We start from the raw sequence: 20629 nt of genomic DNA on the forward strand, positions 1-20629 counted from the left end.
AGGATAGCAGCAATGGCGGGGTAGGACCAGCATTTGTCTGGAGGGGCAGACTTAAACATGTCAGAAAAATTAAGATCAAAACCAGAAGTCAGTGACTGCTTAGCCCTAGTCATTCCCCACAAAGGCCAGGAAAGCCTGTCTTCTCAGCTCTGCGGTGAAAAAGCGTCCCGGAGAGCAGTTACAAATAGTAGCATGTAATGTGTGTCTGCTGTATTTTTACGCTGACCTTTAGCTCCCACCAGAGAATATATAGTTTTGGACTTAAGGGGACAAAAGGAAGTAGATGACAGAGAACATTTGTGAAACACTCAAGATTCCTGGCTGGCCATCTCACTCATGGTATGTGTTCATTTTAAGTCTTGCGACGTCTTGGTCTGAAACACGGGAGGGACATGGGCACACGGGGTGATGCGCTTGGGGAGAATGTTCTCACTAGGATTGTTACCAAAATGGGTGTTTTGAGCCCAGCTGTGGCTCAGTCTTTGGACAGACTTCCCATACTCGCTGGTGAGCTCCAAAGATATACTGTTTAATAGTTTCTGTGTCATGTCCTCTTTAAGAAAAGGAAGTGCCCAACAAGCCCTTGCGTGTCCGAGTCCGACCCTCAGATGACCGGCTGTCTGTGGCCTGGAAGGCGCCACGCCTGTCTGGAGCCAAGAGTCCACGCAGATCACGGGGTTTCCTTCTGGGCTACGGGGAAAGTGGCCGGAAGATGAATTATGTCCCACTGACACAAGACGAGCGCACGCACGAAATTAAAAAGCTGGGTGAGTCCGTGTTAACTGCTGTTCAGGATCTGCTGACCTTCCTCATCATTTCGGTATGTGGAGGCTCCTTCGTGTTTGGTTGCCATGTTGATTTTGCAGGTATTGTAATGATTCGGAATGACGTTCTCTGTTCTGCCCTCCCTCTCTGCCTCCGTCCTTTGACCTTCCCTTAGCAGCAGGACAAGGCCGCCCCCCAGCCCAGGTCAGCCGTTCCCTGGCCTGACAGCAGGGGTCCCTCGAGTTGGGCTGTGCATCTGGACAGGACAGGAGCTAATTTGTTTTGCATTGTGGCTCTGCTGTCCCCATTTTGTTCTCTAAGCTTTGTCTGGGATCCTAGGACCCCCGACCGTGGGTCCTGGTTGAGGAAGCCTGTGCAGATCAGGCCTGCTGTCCAGAAGAAGGGGGAACACCCCAGAAAGATGCGCTGGAAAGGAGGGTCGGGGAGGGGACCAGGGGCAGAGGGACATGCTCTCTGCGAACCCACCGCAGAACCTCACTGCCTGCCCCTTGCTCCACAGCCTCAGAGTCGGTGTACGTGGTCTCGCTGCAGTCCTTGAACTCTCGGGGGCGGAGCCAGCCGGTCTACAGGGCGGCGCTCACCAAGCGCAAGATTTCAGGTAAGTGCCTGCGGGCGCATCGGGCAACCACGGTCCAGTGTGACTTCAGAGTTCTTTCCAAAGGACGCTGGCAGGGTGACAAAGTCCGTGGGTTTTCCCCAGCGAAAAGGAAAGAGTAGGGTGGACTTGGCCACCCTCTGGATACACGCGTGTTTCTTTTGTACTCCGAGGCTCAAGTATGCTTGTGATGAAACATAGGTCTCTGTATGTTTTGAGTATCCTCACGATGCCATAGATGTGCCATGGTAAGAGCAGCCAAACATCGATCCCATTTACGCGCACAGTGTGACCCACGCGGAAACTTCCGCCCATGACAGACGGAGCAGAGTGTGGACAGGGTGGCCTGCGAGACTGCAGTCAAACTTTACTTCAGCTGAAACTGAGTAAAATGGCCCAGAGAAGAGTGATCAGCTTGCTGACAGCCTGGTCACTTGGTCATGTGTGTGCTAAGGGACACTTTTTCCCACATCCACTCACAGATACTTGTTAAAGTACTCATTTATTAACAAATTACATAAACCTTTTCTGGATCATGCGCCTTGAAGAGGCAACCTATAGCATAATTATTTTCATGAACTTATAATTTATTTGTCAATTATAATTTTATATTGCATAATATATTATAGTACTATATAACATACTATAATTATATATTTGTGATTATAATTTTTACAGTGTTTAACAGGAGGCCTGCACACATGATGTTTCATTTTTATTAGTCATTAATTGCTGCTCTAGAAGAAGCTCCTATGTCACTTTTCTAACAGGCTAAGTGTTTCCACCTTTCCCTGCTTGTAGTTAAAGCCGCAAACAGTCCCTGAAAGTTGAAAAGAAAACAGCAAACAGACAAAAAAGCCCAAGAGACTCAAAAGTGAAATTGAAGACATCTTATGAGTTGATGTTCGAGATAACAAAAACTGCAAGCTTTGTGTGTGTGATGTACTCCACTGGAAACTGGCAAACTGAATCCCCTTCTGTACAGAAGATGACTGTTGCTTTGTCTTGGATGCTCTGCTCTCAAGCGTGAGGACATTGGGCCCGCTGTGACTCGTGCTGTTGTTTGCATTTTCATTTCACGTCATGATCACCAAGGACGTGCTGGCTTAGGCTTCTCTTCCCCCGAAGTTTTGCTTCCCACAAAAAAATTGTTATTCCCCAGAAACTTACAGCGAATATCGAGAAGACACTGAGAGACTCAGAGCAGCTCTGACCAAGGCAAAGCCTCCCTTTCGGACTGTGCTTTCTGTCGATCAGGTCGGGCAGCTTTTCCTGAGCACGGCCTGTTTCTTAGACTGTGCTTAGTAAGGGTGCAAGTGGAGACTTGGGTTTTTCTATGGACCAATCAAACAATGGCTTAACTTTCCTTTTATTTCATTTCATCGACGTTAAGCATAAACGGTTTAAAAGTTGTCCAGGGTGACTAATAACCTGTGGAGGCCGAGCATTTAGGGTGGAGCCTGTCATTTGGGACAGCCTCTCCACACGCCCCCTTGTCGTTTCAGAGGAGGATGAACTGGACGTCCCGGAGGACATCAGTGTGCGGGTCATGTCATCCCAGTCTGTGCTGGTGGCCTGGGTGGACCCTATGGTGGAAAAACAGAAGAAAGCTGTCGCATCAAGGTACTTTTCTTACCTCTTTGCCTTTTACGAATGAGAGGTGTGGTTTTTCTGGCCCCGAGGAGACCTGTATTTATTGGAATGACTATGTTTTCTGACTGTGTGAACGCTGGTCTCTTTGGTAGCTGAGCGACAGACTATCAGCAGCAACCTAGCCACTCCCGAGTGCGGTCACACAGACCAGACGTTCCCAGGGCCTCACGTGTGATGCCACAGCAGGACCTCACATCTCACCTGCTTGGTCTTCTCTCATGTCCTCGATCCCACTTCTTTCTTCGCCCCCTTTGCATTCGCTTGGCCTCGCTAATGGTCTATGTGCATGCAGAGGATACGGGCCTGAGGAGGTGTCTTATCCTGCCTCGTGTTGGCCACGAAGCTGGCAGTAGGAAGGTCCTCGTGCGGAGTGGTGGCCTTCGTCTGATGCCTGGCACGCAGCAGGCCCCCTGCAGACGCTCCTCAGGCACCGGGCTGCTTGCTGTGTAGCTCTTTGTGCAGAACAAACAAATCACACTTTTTCTTAGGCCATGACCTTGTGCTAGTCTGGTTTTTATGCTGGTTTGCAATAGCAAGAGAACAAAAACCAGTCTCGAAGTTAAAATAATTTTTGTGTTAAAAAGGCCACTGGTGAACATCATTTAGACTGGTAGATTAAAAGAGTCAACATTTTGTGATAAGTGATTTATTAGTTTATATAGCCAGGAGACGGCCACAGATTTGGTGGCCTAGTCATTACGTCTTAATTTTTGAAACTATCTGCAACCAGAGAAAGTGAATGTACTTTAAAAAATGAATGAACTATAGTGCTGAGAAATATCTATTATATATACCTATAATATGTATACTGTTATTTGATTTAGATACAATTTCTGTCATTGTCTGCTAGTACAAAAAGACATCTGCTTCATTTGAAAGGCCTCGGGAGGTTCATGGTGATTCCCTCCCCAGACACCACCTCGTGAGTGTTCCTGGTTTCCCGTGGACTCTGATTTCCAGCAGCTCGATGCAAACAAAAGCAGGCTCGAGTTTTCCCAGAACGCCTGCAGTTAATTGTGTGCCGTGTCTGCCACTGAGGCCTTATCCTGACTGAGTAAATGTCATCACGCACAGCACACTTTTAATGCATCGAACGCTCTCTACTGCAAAGTGTCCACGAAGGCAATTACTTGGAAAAGGAACCCAGTAGGTGCCATCTGCACAGCTCAGGGTGCCGAGGGTGTCTTCTGTCTGGGACTGTGGGAGACCGCCATGTTCAGTCTCACAGTGCTTTCCCCTTGATCATCTCACACTCAGGTTCTTTGGATCAGCTCCCCTGTCCTGCCGTTAGTTATGCATTTTTGCTCCTTCTCATGGTGATAAGTCTACTCAAAACCCCATGCTGCCTTCCCCTTGAGCCTCTAGGAAACATGCCTGACCTGGCATCGAATGAGTAGTTTTGTCTTTCTTCTCAGGAAAGCCAAGGTACCTTGGGCCAGTTCTGACCCTTAACACGGCCCTTTCTACCCCCACCCCCCGCACATGCACAAACACGCACACGCACACGCACACACGCCCCTGGAAAGGCTCCTGCCTCATCAAAGCCAGCCCCCCTCGAGCCCCTGCTGAATCCCTGCTTCAGCTTTGGAGCGGTCAGACTTCTCAGTCTTGGAAAGTCGTCTTTCCTGGCCTGCTTCTGACACCTTTGCCTGTAACTTAAGTAGATTCTTTGTGCCAATAACACAGCCAAAAGCGTAGGTTTTTCTCCTCTCTGGTTCCCCAGTTTACCTCCCACAGGCATCACTTCTGGGGAAGGAAGAACGTCGGTGTTCAGCTACAGCAAACTGGCACCTGGGTGCCTTGTCATTTTGTGTTCCCTTACAGACAGTACACTGTACGCTACCGAGAGAAGGGGGAACTGGCACGGTGGGATTATAAGCAGGCGTCCAACAGGCGCGTGCTGGTCGAGAACCTGATTCCAGACACCATGTACGAATTCGCAGTCCGTATTTCCCAGGGTGAAAGAGACGGCAAGTGGAGTACCTCTGTCTTCCAAAGAACTCCGGAATCCGGTCTGTACTGCAAGCGGCCCTTGGATTGTCAGTTTGGGAACACCCCTCAAATGAGATGAAAAGTTTAAGAAAAGTTGTGATAAAGGCCAGTAGAGGCTTTTTTAAAGTAACATTAACACTAAGTCTTGGTTGTGTGTCTATGTAGGAACACAAGAAGTAGGAACTACTTCCTTCCACCCATGTGGAAGGGCCACTAATGGCCCTTTTCGTTAGCTGTTATTCTGACACATGCAGCACACTAAATCCCAGAGTAGAGCACCCAGGAATTATCACCATGTGTGTGAACGGGGCAGCCACAGCTCTGGAGTGGCGGGGAGACTTCTGTCCTTAGGCTGAGGTTGTATTTGATTCTCGGGGAGAATTCTGCTCTGTGTCCAATGTTAAAGTTGTTTTCTTTTGAACCATGTCTTTATTTTAAAAAGCCTGGATTTTAATCTTGTCTATTTCAATATTCAGCCACGAGAGAAATCCTGATTTCTCAAAGCATTTCTCGGGATATGTCCAAGCTCACTCTGTGAGTTGTGGAACTGATAGAAATCATGTTACATAAGAGCAAAATGTAGAATTTCCCCTCGTGACAATAAAAGTTAACCCAGAAACCCTTCCACAAAGCTGCACATAAAGACTGTCATCATCTACTTTTAGAGTGTGCCCAAGGGCGTTTTTAAAGCTTGGACCCTTGACCTTCCTTTTGTAGCTCCTACTACAGCTCCTGAGAACTTGAACGTCCAGCCAGTCAATGGCAAAACCACAGCTGTCACTGTAGCTTGGGACGCACTGCCTGAGACTGAGGGCAAAGTGAAAGGTAAGAACCTCGGTACTTAAAGTATGAGGTGCATGTGGGACTGAAACCCCCAGATAGGCCCGTGTGTCTTGACTCTGATAAGCACAGGCTCTGACCACAGGTCTGGTGACAGCACAGGAAATAGGGAAGCGACATACGGCTGTGAGGCGCTAACCCAGCAGACAAGGCTATGTCGTGCGGGGTTGGTTTTTTCATTGTAACATCCAGGTAGACACGAAGATGCCATCACCTTCCGTACATACGCAAGGATTTGGGTGCTGCCATCAGGAGGGGTGTTGTTCATTTTTAATTGTATGGGTGCAACACCCTAACCTTCACCTGTACAAATCATACCTTGTTTCTCACGGTGTGCGTCTTTTCATTGTGCCGGTAACGTCATAGCGCATAGCAGTGAGTGGTACCCCAAGGGAACATAAGTGTCTTGAATGGGACCAAAAACATTTTTAATGGGTTTGAAAACTCAAGTAAGATAATCAAGTGGAAAATAGATTTTTTTCCTATATGTTAGCCTTTTTAATTACTTTTGGGGAGTTGAGGAAAATATGACCTTAAAATAATAATACTGTAGATTTAAAAATAGAAAAAAGTAGTTCCAAATAGTTAAATTTTAAAAAGTCTGTTGAGAATACTAAATAAAAGCACAACTCTTATTTTTAATGTAAAGACACTGAAGAGCCTTTCACAAGTCTGTTGGAGATACTTTAAAGGGGCGTACGGTTTTTGTTTTTTTTTTTAAACATCAGTTTGTACAAATGGACCCTAAGGGTACTTTTTACTGTTACAGAATTTTGGAAGACAACTTTTGTCTTCAGAAACTATGACACTCTGCCCTGGCTGGTGTGGCTCAGTGGATTGAGCACCGGCCTGTGAACTAAATAAAGAGTCGCTGAATCAATTCCCCGTCAGGGCACATGCCTGGGTTGTAGGCCAGGTCCCCAGTGGGGGGGGCGTGTGAGAGGCAACCACACATTGCTGTTTCTCTCCCTCTCTTTCTCCATCCTTTTCTCTAAAAATAAATAAATAAAATCTTTTAACAAAAGAAATTATGAAATTTAGTGTCCAAAAACCATGAAAAGTTTATATAAGCTTAAATCCAGAAAATTATCACTGATCTCCTTTGAGAATTAATTAAAAACAAAAATGAGTGTTGTCTTTCGTATACAACTCCGAGTTATCTTTATTGACCTGTAAGGAACAGTAGAAGGAAGGTAGGCACGAGACAGACTTTTCTAAACTTAATGCTTTCTCACTTCCCAGTGTTTTAAGAAGAATATATTGTGCTATTCTTGCTCATTTTTACCCCAGTGGAATAAATTAGAAACAAATGAAGAAAAGAAATATCTAGTTGGCCCCTTTTAAGAACTCTTTTTATAAAAAGCTGAACATTGGCTCCTTCTGAATTAAGTATTGTGGTGCTTCAAAGGCTTCTAAAAAATGAATAAAGACAGTTTTTGGCCAACTACTCTTTTTAGTTATAAAAAATGAATCATTGCTCCTTTAGTGACATTATTACCCCATTACTTATTTTCTTTCCTTCTTAATTTGCATTTACCTCTCTTTGGTGAAAGAAGAGAGGTAATTGACTCTCCCTGGTAGTCAGTTCAATACTACCAGAAGTAATAATAGCTGCAAATTAAAAGCACAGTGAGATACCACTTCATACCGGTCAGAATGGCCATCGTAACCAAATCAACAAACAAGTGCTGGTGAGGTTGTGGAGAAAAGGGAACCCTATTACACTGTTGGTGAGAATGCAGACTGGTGCAGCCACTGTGGAAAACAGTATGGAATTTCCTCAGAAAACTAAAAATGGAACTGCCTTTTGACCCAGCAATTCCACTGCTGGGATCATACCCCGAGAATCCTGAAACATCAATTCAAAAGAACCCATGCACCCCAATATTCATAGCAGCACAATTTACAATAGCCAAGTGCTAGAAGCAACCTAAGTGCCCATCAGTAAGTGAGTGGATAAAAAAGCTATGGTACATTTACACAATGGAATACTATGCAGCAGAAAGAAAGAAAGAAGGAGCTCCTACCCTTCGCGACAGCATGGATGGATCTGGAGAGCATTATGCTAAGTGAAATAAGCCAGGTGGTGAAAGACAAATACCATATGATCTCACCTATAAGTGGAACCTAATCAACAAAACAAACAAGCAAGCAAAATAGAACCAGAGACATGGAAATAAAGAACAATCTCAGAGTGACCAGAAGGGAGAGGGGAGAGGGATAATGGGGGGAAATAGGGGAAGGGTCAAGTCAAGGAACATGTATAAAGGACACATGGCCAAAGCCAAAGAGCGTAGGTACGAGGGTGGGAGTCAGGGATGGGGGTGAGGGGGTGTGATGGGGGGAAAGTGGGGACAACTCTACTTGAACAATAATAAAAAAATAATAATACTATCAATATAATTACAGTGAAGAAAAAAACCCAAACACAGTATAAATATCTTTGGTAAACTGCATGAAGACTGTCCTCTCAGGTTCCATATGTTAAATATCTTTTTAAAATTGTATTTATTGATTGGAGAGAGAGAGAAACATCTGTTTGTTTCTCTACCCATTTATGCATTCAGCAGTTGATTCTTGTATGTGCCCTGACTGGGGACTGAACCCGCAACCCTGGTGTATCGGGACAATACCCTAACCAGCTGAGCTGCCGAGCCAGGGCCCCAAATGTTCTGTTTGCTGAGAACGGACAATTGCTAGCTGATTAATTAGGTGGCCCTGTCTCATAGCCCAAGTGCATGTGAGTCCACCTGCTCCCGTGTCTGTACGCCCCGGCCGCTGCCTTGGCGTGCATTGCCAGAGTGTGGAGCCTGGTAACGCACGCTCCCGTCCATCCTGCTCACACAGTCTGTCTGCTGGACACAGGACTCTTTTGTTTCCTCCTCCAACCGTCTGCCAAATCATTTCAGAATACATTCTTTCATACGCCCCGGCTCTCAAACCGTTTGGAGCAAAGTCCCTCACCTATCCTGGAGAGACTACTTCTGCCCTAGTGGATGGTCTGCAGCCTGGGGAACGCTATCTTTTCAAAATCCGGGCGGCAAACAGGAGAGGAATGGGGCCTCACTCCAAAGCCTTCATTGTCGCTATGCCAACAAGTAAGCGTTGTGTGTGTGTGTGTATGTGTGTGTGTCTTCCTTCCCTGTCTTTTTGCTAATTGCAGTGTGTGACCATGAACCATGGTTCCTGGGCTTAGAACGGCTCCATTGGTGATTTTTTGGGCTAAGTTGGTACAGTGATTTCTAAAATATTTTTATAGTCTCTTTAGAAAGTAGTCTCACCAAAGACTAAAATGTTATTGATGGCTAATAACATTAATGATTATTGCATTATTATAAAAATATGACAGACACTGTAGTTTGGGGTTTATGGTGATAGGGAGAGGACATTTTTACAAGTGCCATGTGACATTTCTAGTTATTAGCTCTATTCAGTTTCTAAATCACATGCGAAATGTTTAGTTTGCATTCCATTGTGCTTGGAGTGCAGCTTTCCTCAGAAGCACTTCAGGTACCGAATTCATCTGGTCAGTATCAGAACCAAGCAAGTTAACGAAACCCCAAAATGGAGAGATTCCCTCCCTGCGTCCCCACATTCCCACCAGATACAGGCAGCACTCTCCCGCATCATATCACCAGGACCCCCTATGTAGCCCCACATCATACAGCCCTGTCCTGGAGGAAACTGAGATAGATGAAGTTTGCTCCCTCCGGGTTCCCCTTTGCTACATAAATGGGCCTCCTCTCAGTGCCCCTCTCCTCAAGAAAGGGGGGACTGTAGCAGGCACTGACTGTTTTGCCTATCTCAAGAGTCTTTGTACTTTCGGACCTATTTTGGAATTACAAATGTATCCATTATTAAGGAGATTTTGGTGGAGAAGGAGAAAGCAAGTAAGGACATGTTAGGGGGACTAGGGAACTTCTCGTAACACTTCAAAAATGACAGGCTTGTTGCCCACCCAAGTCACTTGCCAGTCACACACAACACATCCCCTCATTGTTAGGAGTAGAGATCATTCAACATTTTATATGATTGCTTAGCCTACATTGTCAAGAACGGCTAGAACACATCTGTAACTTACTGAAAGTTAGTTTTATAAAAAACAATCCTATGTCAGATCTTGCTTTTGCAAAATCAACAGATTACTTCAAAGTATTCATTAGAGAATTCCTTCCAAAAATAAGCTGTGACATAACCTCATTCAATTTATAGAAATTCAGTTCACACATATTTTCTAGAATATCTATTAAAGCAAAAGAAAACTTTAAAAGAGATTGCTATAATTGAGAAAATGTGTCCAGTGTTCTACAGAATGAGGAGATGTCAGTTAGAACGACCAATTTTAAGTACCTCCCCCGCCATCTTTAATACTCACTTTCTGCTGCATAGCTTTTGAACTTCTTCTCTGATGGCAAATTCTTTAACATCTCTTCCAGCCAGGACCAGCGAGTCTGAAGTTCAGCAGAAAACAGACGCCGAGGATAAGTGGAAATCTGAAAACCCCAAGCCTTCCTCCTTTTCTCCCAAAGCCCCAGCTTCCTCTAAACACACCCATTTGCCGGCTTCTCCCCAAGGGAGAAATGTCAAGAACCCTATTCCCGACTTGAAGAACAAGATATTGGCCAACGGTGGGGTGCCCAGGAAACCTCAGTCGACAGAACTCATGGAGGAGGAGGAGCTGGATGCCCCAGGGGATCTGCCATCGTTGCCCTCGGAGACCCGGGACCAGATAAGGCAGCAGAGGCCACCAAGCCGGTCTGTCCACCCGGCCCTTGCTTCTGGAAGGACTCCAGGGAGAGTCCGGATACCGGTGCTGTCCCGAAAGGAAGGTGTGGATAAGCCTGGCTCCTCACTGCCCTCCCACCCTCATTTGGGGGCCTCTTCTGTCGCCCACACATCCACCGAGGGCAGCCCTCACCACCCTGCCAACCGGCCTTCCGGCTCTGCAGACAATGACTCCCTGGATGAAGAGGAGGAAGAGCCAGCCACAGGCTCCCCCCACTTCAAAGATGCCTCCTCCGGGCATCTGCAGCCCAAGAGTGCGGCCCCCTCTCGGCCAGCCCTGTGGCCCGGACGCCAGGTGGCCTCCAGCACCCTGCGAGACAGAGGCCCAGTGCACCATGGTGCCAGGCCAGCCTTGCCAGCGCGGAGAGCCCCCCATTCTGAGGTTGGGGAGGAAAATTCAAGGGCTTCAGCGTCCCCCTCGAGACTTTCTCCACCCCTTGGGGGATCGTCTCGGCTACTGCCCACCAACACACACTGGAAGGACAAACACAATGCCCCACCCGTGAAGGCCGATGCGCCATCACGCCCTACCAAGTCTTCCTTGGTCTCTTCACGCCTCGGCTCAAGGACACAGGTTCCTGAGAGAGTGGATGCCTCTGATGGCGGTGGTGACAATGATGCAGAAGAAGAGGGGAGGCAGGCTGAGGTCACCACCCAGACACTTCGGGCCCGGCTGCCTGCAGGTGCCCCTGTCTCTGGTCATTTCAGTGTGCACAGAAACAAGCCCTTTGCCATCCACGGTAGATACCCAAACAGGTTTGGCTATGGCCGAGGACCCCGACCTCAGCCCTCCAGCTCCCCGTCATCCACTGTATCCCCCCAAGTTCACGTGAGGGGGAATTCTCACCCCACTTCCAACCTTAGGCATGGCTCAGGTATCCATGATGAAGAGAACAAAGCAGAAAAGGAAAAGCCACTTCCAGCCACGACGATGAATGACAACATGCCTTCTTCCTCCAAGCAGCCTACCTCCCAGGGCAGGGACCACCTAAGTAGAGGCCCCCAGAGAGGGATGAGCCTTCAGCGGAAGGAAGCCCTGGCAGAGAACCCCAAATCCGCTGGGAACTGGGACAAATCTCAGGCTTCTAAGGCACAGGATGTGCAACAGAGCACAGATTCGGGTGAGGAGAAGGATTCTCCCGAAACACAGCCGTCCCCCGCTCGGCTGCCCCCGGCGCAGTCACAGCATCACACGGGGTCTAGTGCGCCCAAAAGGAAGCACACGTTCCCCCAGGCTGGGCGTCCCCACCCTGCATCGCAGGAAAGCACCTCCTCAGACCCTTACACTTACCCTTCTAGAAGCAGTCAGTCATCCCTTCGGACGAGCTCCCGAGGGGTGCCGCCCGTGGCCCCCCAAAATCAGAACGAGGATTCCGAGAGCAGATACGGTGGCAACCATGAGGACAGCACAGAAGTAGAGACCCCAGGTGTACGGGCGCCCGCCCATTCGGCCGGGGCCAAGGACGTCACCCCGGCCATTCCCAAGCACCGCCAGGTGGAGGCTCCTGTAGGAAGTGCGAGCGACGGCCACTTCCGCAGACCCCCAGGCTCCTTCCTGAGGCTTGGAAGGCCCTACGCCCACGCCCGCACCCGGGTCCCTGGCCGGGCAGGGCCCCAGGCGGTGGGCAAGAAGGACAGGGTGGCCCAGGGCACACCATCCAAGAAGGAGCCCCTGACCGCTAAATCTCCGCAGTCTGTCTCAGCCGAGGAGGAGGAGGAGGAGGAGGACGTGGGGTTTTTCAAAGGAAGAAAGGATGAGGACCCGCTGTTTCCCTCTGTCTCAAAGTGGCCCTCCTCCTCGGCCGCTGGGGACAGCAAATACGCGAATGGGGACAGCGCTGAGACAGAGTCTGCCCTTGCGCCTGTGCCCCCCAGAGGGAGCTCCCCCCAGGATGAGAGCCCCACCCCGGTGCAGCGCCCCTCTGCTCCAGGCAGCTCCCCGAAAGCCTCGCACCTCCCACCCAGACTCCCCGCTCACAGCTCCGGCACCCCCAAAGCCCCCGCGGGCACCCCTGCTCGGCCGCGTTACACCACCCGCGCCCCTCCGGCCTACACCTCCACCACCCCCATGCTGTCCCTGCGCCAGCGCATGATGAACTCGAGGTTCCGGAACCCCTTCTCACGCCAGCCCGGGAGGCCCACTTTCAGACAAGGTACTTGGTTTTTCCTCACATTTTCCTTACTGTTTTCAGCAGTGGTCACAGAAATTCCTGAGAAGCCTCTATTTTATCAAGCCTCTGCTACACCCAGGGAGGGCATTAGCGTCTTTGCAGGTGGGATGTGATTGCATCCTCATAGCTATCTGGTAGGGTTTGCAGGGTGTCTCCCGGTTTTCCGACTAGGAAGCTGGGGCTGTGGGCTCTGAGCGGGCTTGCCCCAGGTGGGACAGCTAGGAAGTGGCTGAGCCATAACCTCGATACTGAAACTGAGTTCCACAGCCCGGGTCACCCCACTATCCCACAGAGCCCTTCACATTCCTTGGCATATGCTCTTCACCTGTGAAAATGGGTCACAGCCACCATGCCAAACTCAGGTTCCAGTATTTGGGTCATTTTCAGGTGTTCCTGTGACAGGTACGTTTCAGGAATTGCAGTAGGAAATTGGCTACTTCCTGTGTACTTGGACCACGTTCTCGCTGACTCGGCACACAGAACTCTGCACTGACCGTCGCACAGAGCACACTCCGCTGTCTCGGTGGCGCACGGCTGAGACGCTGCACCCTGTGTATGTTGTTTAACACCTGTAGAAAATGCATGTGACAGGTGAGAGTCACACAGAGCTGTCACAGACAGGTCAGAAGGACAGAAGGAAGTAGGTAGCTCTGAGCTGTGACCTGGGGTTCACAGGGACCTCAGGGTAGGACCCAAGGTCTTTCTCCTAAGTCTGCATTCCTTGTACTCTCCTTGCAGAGAATCAGGGCTTAATAGAACATTTCTGAGCGAACGTATTAGTATTTGTTAATCTGTACGGTGTATTGTTAGTTTAGTCCACTGTAAAGACGCAGAACACAGGCCTCACACTGGAGGTCAGTTTTCCATTAAAATAGACTATTTTAAGCAAGCCTAAGGCCCTAACAATAAATGTAAAACTCACATGCCCTTGTACATAGCACCCAGTAAATGTTTAATTTTCTTTAACTACTTGAGCAAGAGAAATAAGTCTCTGCCCTGCAAATCATTGTCACAAAGCCCAAGCTCTTTATCCCACGGAGGGGCTGGACCACAGACTCCTCCCAGCAGAGCCTCCCACGGACTGCCGCTGAGAAATTGCAGGAGAGGAAGGACAAGAGGAAGGAATAAGCAACGGAAAGGGCCGCCAACTGGACCTCATACTTCCTCTCTGAGTGGATACTTCCCAAGCAGGGCCGCAGGGCTCAGCAAGCTCTGAGTCAGCGCGGTGCATTTGTACTTGGCGGTTGAGGATGGGGACCTGAGTCTGCAAGAAATGGTTGTCACGTTTAGTGAATCTGCGGAGCAGACCACAACAGCAGCTAGAACACTGTGGAGACAGGTTTCTCCATCCTTCCAGCCCCCAGCCCCCACCTTGCAACTGGTTAAAATAAAGCTACAGCTACCAAGGCCTTTCCTCTTCATCTGGATAATTCACTCATGCGGAACACTCCCACTCCTCCACTACGGCCAGAAAACTGTGACTACTCTTGACTGACATTCATATTTGCCACATAGAAGTCGCAGTATCATTATCTCATATAGATGAGCTACTGCTGTAAAATTCTGTTCATTGTTTCTGTTTGAAATGAGGTGTTACTACTTGTAGATCGGTGCGAAGCCAACTCCCCAGGAATGTTGGATTGACCGGGTTCTCTCTCTCTTTGCACTGTGCAGGCTATAACGGCAGGCCGACTGCAGAAGGGCAAGTGCTGCCTGATAACAATGGGAAACCGAGTGGACAGAGAGTTATCAATGGCCCTCAAGGAACAAAGTGGGTAGGGTGAACTTCTTTACGCATCTCGGTAGTTCTCAGTAGCTCTCGTGCGGTTGGGAGGAAAATGGTGGGAGGAAAATGGTGGGCGTTGTGTAACAATAATGGTCATTTTTTCCCCTTTTCTCTAGTTTTAACCACTCATCTGTTCAATATGCTATACCATATACATTTCTTCCAGTGATCAGAAAAATCTCTGATTCTCCTAGGTAGCTAGTTTTTCTTCTCATAGCTGATAAGGCACGGGCGTTGTTTCTCCTTTGCCTCGCCCGGTTAGAGAGCTCAGACAAAGGTGTGGCCTAACCACAGCTGTGGCCTGAAACTTGATGCGTGGCCTTGCAAATGAACTTCTGTTGTTCCAGTTTACTTCTTGTTTATTGTTTAATTAACTGGTACCCAAATTTTCTGTAAATTGTCTCAAGCCCGGTGTAAAAGGAAGCAGGGCAAAAATAAATGAACAAACAAGAAAACCCTGGATCAAGTAGGCAATTTTTGTCAGATTGCCTTTTGAATCTTCCAATGATTGTTGTTTGCCCAAAATAAAAAATGAGTATTAGTACTGTAAGTACATTTAAGCTAAATGACCAGCTTCCTGGATTTAAGATAAATGGTTAGGGATTTTGGGTGGGTTGAGGGTAAAAGTATTTTTTCAAAGAATCAAAAAATTATTCATGGTAGAATTGATTCCCAGTCAATACTTCCCATCTGTCCCAATCAGGTTTCAGAAAACATATTGAAGGATTTCATGAAATGTTTAGTCACAGGTTATCCAAAAATACATCTCACCATTTCTTAAAGGACATGCTTTTGATACACTAGCAATACATGTTCATCGCAAGAGATTAAGACAATTCAGAAATACATGAAAAAAGACAAAAAGCATTCCAGACCACTTTTCAAAGATAATCACTGTTAACAATCTGGGATGTATCTTTCTAGATTCTTTTCTTTGCAGTTTTAAGCTTAGAGACAAAAAAAGAATATATTTTTATTTTTGAAAAATGATCAGCCCTTTGATCCGAGTTCACATCTGTATATGCCAAATATATGTAGAATTTCTAAATCCTTTTCATGGGCTGCATAGTATTCCACTGCGTGGATGTGCCAAATGTTTTTAATCTCTGTCCTCCATCAAGGGACACTTAGGTTGCTTCCTACTTTCCAGCATTACGCACAATGTACTAAATGGCAAAGTATTTTGCACATCTTTTGTATATTTGAGAAACTTCAAACAATTTACGTCTCATGTGGGTAAGAAACTAATATGGACTACAACTGCTGTGCACTGTATTCTTTTTAAACTTTATGAAGGATGCCAACAAAAGTAATATTTTCCACTCACTTTAGGGTCCCTTCTGTGGAAGTTTCATGCATGTATTCATGCACTGGGATTAATGCGAACGTTTTGCAATGTCCGATATAGTCTTTAATCTATGTCGTGGATTTAGGTCGTGGACCTTGCTCGTGGGTTAGTGTTGAATGCAGAAGGAAGGTACCTCCAAGACTCACATGGCAATCCTCTTCGGGTTAAACTAGGAGGAGATGGCCGGACCATTGTGGGTAAGTGAGAATGGTTTCGAAGGAACAGAAGTGTCCTGGCTTAGCTGTAGAATATCAGCTTCTCTTCCTCCTCTCCCTGACTTTGAATGGGTTCCCTTGGACTGGTTACTTTTGGCCATGTGCTTTTTCCCTGATATAGACGTCACTTAACTCTTCCAACAGAACCTGCCCTCTTAGAAAAGGTGGCATTCAACTTTGTTCTGGGAGTGGGCAGCCTAGTGCAGGGGCCATCAAACTATGACCCACAGGCCGAACCCTGCCTGCTGCCTGTTTTCTACGGCCTGTGAGCTCAGAAGACTTTTTTTCACTTTTAAACGATTGCCAAAAAAAAAAAAAAAAATCAAAGAATAATAATACAGTCATACCTCGGTATTCATCGTCTGCAGAACTTGTCAAACCCCGTACTTACAGCATTTTGACAAGGAAAAAAGATGTATCAGCACTCGGCGCTTGCTTGGTACTTGCGTGAGTCACCCCAAGAGAAAATGATTCATCACTCATGGCTTGCTCAGTACCCGTCATTTCCAGCACTGGTCATGAGTTCTGGAGTAAGGTAACAATGAATACCGAGGGACCACTGTGTTTGTAACATGTGAAAATTATATGAAATCCACATTTCAGTGTTCATGCACAAAGATTTGTTTGAATATAGAAATACCCGTTTGTGTTCGTGGCTCCTTGCCCTACAATGGCAGAGCGAGTAATGAGAGCAGACACTCTCTGGCCCATCAAAATTAAAAATGTTTAGTCTCTGGCTTTTTACAGAAAACTTTTGCCACCCCTGGTCCAAAGTAACACTTTTCCTCCTTAGATGTAGGAATGAGAAAGAGGAAAGAATTATGGGGCATGTGGATGACATATTCATTAATTTATATAAGAGAGCACAGAGTAATGGGCAAAATAGTAAGTCTAAAAATTTCTGTGTTAACAGCAGATATCTCTACCTCAGCTGATATCCTTTTAATTATTTCCTTGCCTTTTTACTGATTGAAAGATATGAACACATGAGCTTTGAGAAGACACTTTCCATTTGCTTGTTACTCCCTCTGATTCTGTCCCCTCGCTGCACTGATTGTGTTTGGTCTTGTTTCAGATCTGGGAGGGACCCCTGTGGTGAGCCCTGATGGGCTCCCCCTCTTTGGGCAGGGGCGCCATGGCAAACCCCTAGCCAGTGCCCAGGACAAGCCCATTCTGAGTCTCGGAGGGAAGCCCCTGGTGGGCTTGGAGGTCGTCAAAACCACCACTCATGCCCCCCCCACCACCACGAGGCCCACCACCGTCCCTCGGCCTGCCACGACAACCCCGCGGCCCAGAACCACCACCCGCCGGACCACCACCACCACCCTGCGCCCAGCGACCACCGTCCGAACCACTACGCAGACGACCGCCACCACCACCATCACCACCACCACCACCCTCAAGCCCACCACCCCCGCCCCCACCTGTCCCCCAGGGACTGTGGAGCGGCATGATGAAGGTGGCAACCTGCTAATGGGCTCCAGGGGGGTCCCGGCGTGCTACCCTGAAGAAGGTAACGGCCTTCGTTTTCATGGCAGCCCACGTGACGGGTGCGCCGCCTGTCAGAGGAGGGTCCCAAGGGCTGCCGGGGGAAGTGGGGTGCGTGATGGAATGGAAACCTGGGGCATTTCTAATCCCAGCAGGTGTGTTCGACAGGACTGTGTCACACCAGGGTTGTCAGATTTAGCAGATCGGGATAATGCACAGGACACACTTACATGGTAAAGCATTTGCTACTTAAAGTTCTGGGCATCCTATGTGTTATCTGGCAACCCTTTCCACAACCCAAGTAACAAAATTAGCTGAAACATGGGACATTATTAGTTTGGACTAGCATTTCCCAAGTGTGTCCCACTGGGTATAGGAGGTTAGTACTTACTAGATAGAGAGAGAGAGAGAGATGGAGATGTATACTACATATAGAAACGGTTCTGTGATTGGTTATGTGCTTTAAACAAAGTTAAATGGGTTTCTTACTGTTGGATCACTGGGATCGTTGAATAGTCCTATTGTGCATTTCCACGAAAAGCTGTGTTTCTAAAGCACGTTTGGCAGCAGAACATTTTTTGGATCAGCAGCAGGGGCTTTCCATAGGGGGTGGGCACTGCACCATTTCCCTGCTTTGGGGCACCCAGTCAGGGCTGCCCACTGCCCCTCCTGAGAACAGCCTGCTTCCCCTAAAGAGTGGAGCTAGGACACTTTCGGTCTGGTCCTGGTGGAGCTGGGATGGTGCCATCGTTGCTGCTGAGTCCCTGTTCAAGCAGCTTTGGAAGAGGTCCCCTGCCTTTGCCTCAGGCTTGGAGGAGGCAAATTCATCTTCTTCCCCTCGGGGTGAAGTGAATTGCGGTGTCGGCTGTAAGGCTTATGTGTTTTAGGCTAATGCAGAGTGAGGACCCTTCATTTCAGCGACCATTCGCATGCCCAGAATCCTTACCCAGCGTCGTTGACCTTCATTAGCCCAATCAATGTGAACTTGAATGCCGCATCCGAGATGGGAACGCTGTTGGAAGTCAGTCATTGCACGAGAAAGTTCCAAAGAGGAGTATTGCACACATCTAAAAAATGCACACCAGAGAACAGGAAATGTACTGAAGAAGAGAAGCATGGGAAGAATTCTCCCAGTGGAGGCTAATTATATTTCACCTTTGGATTTCTGGTATGACATATTATGTACTTTCCTTGACCTGTTCTGCATACATGAACATGTTTATTTTAAAAATTGAACTAGAATTAGAATAGCTATTTTCTTAACAATTGGCTGTAAACAGAAGAGCAACTATTTTGGACTTCATTTTAATTACTCTTATTAATTTTTTGCATTTTCTTTTGTCTGTTTTTATATAGGCTTTATAGATGTTCATTTACTTTGTATTTGGGGCCTCTTGTTTGGCATGAAAGTCAATATTTTTCTTTGCATTTTGTTTCTCCTTCTCTCTGCGAATCATGAAACATATACAGGGTGGGCAAAGTAGGTTTACAGTCGTGAGTAAAGGAAACAGAGCTTATTCTTGCGTCATTATTAATTCTTGTCTTGTTTGCTTGCACTATGGCTGTAGACCCACCGTAACCTGCCTCCGTGTGTATGCTTTTTCCTCACCCACGTCCGACCTTCTGCTCCCCTAACATCCAAGTGTTAATAATAACTTGCCTCTAGGCAGCATTTCCAGAATAAGTCCACATCAGTACAAAGTTCTGGGAAGAAATTACATTTAAAGGAAAAAAACGTGTCCTTTTAAACAATATTATAATGTAATATAATTCATTATTTTAAAAATAAGGTTGACCCTTGAATAACACAGGTTTGAACACACGGGTCCACTTATATGCAGACTTTTTTTCAGTACAAATTGTAAATGTATTTTTCTTATGATTTGCTTAATAACATCTTTCCTGTAGCTTGCTTTACCATAAGAATCAGTATATAACATACATAGCATGCAAAGTATGTGTTTATTGACTTTTTATGTTATCAGATGCCTTCTGGTCAACAGTAGGCTATTAGTACTTAAGTTCTGGGGAGTCACAAGTTATACTCAGATTTTCGGCTGCATGGGTGGTCGATGCCCCTAACCCCTGTGTTGTTCAAGGTCAACTGCAATGTGAAAATCGGAGTCAAAGTTACTCTCGAAAACCCTGTGCATCGTCTGTAAAATACAGTACCTTGCCATTTCCTGGTTGAACACCTTGTGGTGGCCTTGATACACCAACATGTTCTGTAAATGCCGTAGTGACACTCAGAACAGAGAGGGGCCACCAGGAAGAGGCTCCGATGGCAGCAGAAGGACAGTCCTAGGTCTCCCCCAACTGTAGTCTTCAGAGCCACCCAAACCACAGCTCCCGGCCTCTCCCTGTTCTCGCGAGTCTGTGTTTTTTTCTCACGCCCCTTCCCTTCTGGTGCGCGAAGCATAGCTCAGTCCGCAGTGCACACTCCCCAGGTCGGGGGTCCACGTGTGCACAGCCAGTGTTTACCAAGTGACGCTGGCCGTGGCACTTTGCAGCCTGACAGCCCGAAATGGTTATCGTTGTAGCAATCCTGATTTAGAACCAACGTTAGTGATCGGTGACTGAACATCTGCTCTTCCACCCACCCCCAACCCTCATCTAGTGGACATTTGTCATTAGATGCCATTGGTGAAGTCTGAAAATTTTGTTTCTAGCCCTCCAGTGTTAAAATCATCTATTTGGATCTCACAGTCTGGGCTCCCCTGGTTAAAGCATGATCCCGTTTTCCTGGAAAATGCTGCTTTAAAATCATGTTCCAGGAATAACCCTGACTTACTCAGTCATTCCAGTAATTCAAGTGTGTTTATGTACTTCTGCGTTTGTTAAGGACGCCATGCTGCGGGCACCTTCCTGTGGGCCTCGATGCGTATTATGTGCTTGTTTCCAGTGTATTGTTGGCTTCACTGCTCCTCTTCCTCCCTCTCTCTGCACACACATGCACACACGTCCCTTTCT

General features: G+C 47.3%; 1 protein-coding gene across 3 annotated transcripts in view; it reads left to right on the plus strand.

Annotated features, from left to right (window-relative positions):
* The window catches only part of FNDC1 (fibronectin type III domain containing 1), a 74333-nt gene that overhangs the window by 33787 nt on the left and 19917 nt on the right, over window positions 1-20629 (plus strand). For all 3 annotated transcript variants that reach the window (XM_053914298.1, XM_024552106.3, XM_053914299.1), the window contains 10 exons: window positions 561-767; window positions 1286-1384; window positions 2887-3004; window positions 4859-5046; window positions 5744-5851; window positions 8776-8964; window positions 10303-12804; window positions 14497-14597; window positions 16042-16153; window positions 17247-17684. In XM_053914298.1, coding sequence (XP_053770273.1) covers window positions 561-767; window positions 1286-1384; window positions 2887-3004; window positions 4859-5046; window positions 5744-5851; window positions 8776-8964; window positions 10303-12804; window positions 14497-14597; window positions 16042-16153; window positions 17247-17684 — 4062 coding nt within the window. The remainder of the gene's footprint in view (window positions 1-560; window positions 768-1285; window positions 1385-2886; window positions 3005-4858; window positions 5047-5743; window positions 5852-8775; window positions 8965-10302; window positions 12805-14496; window positions 14598-16041; window positions 16154-17246; window positions 17685-20629) is intronic.

This window comes from Desmodus rotundus, chromosome 11, assembly GCF_022682495.2.
Source record: "Desmodus rotundus isolate HL8 chromosome 11, HLdesRot8A.1, whole genome shotgun sequence".
Taxonomy (NCBI): domain Eukaryota; kingdom Metazoa; phylum Chordata; class Mammalia; order Chiroptera; family Phyllostomidae; genus Desmodus; species Desmodus rotundus.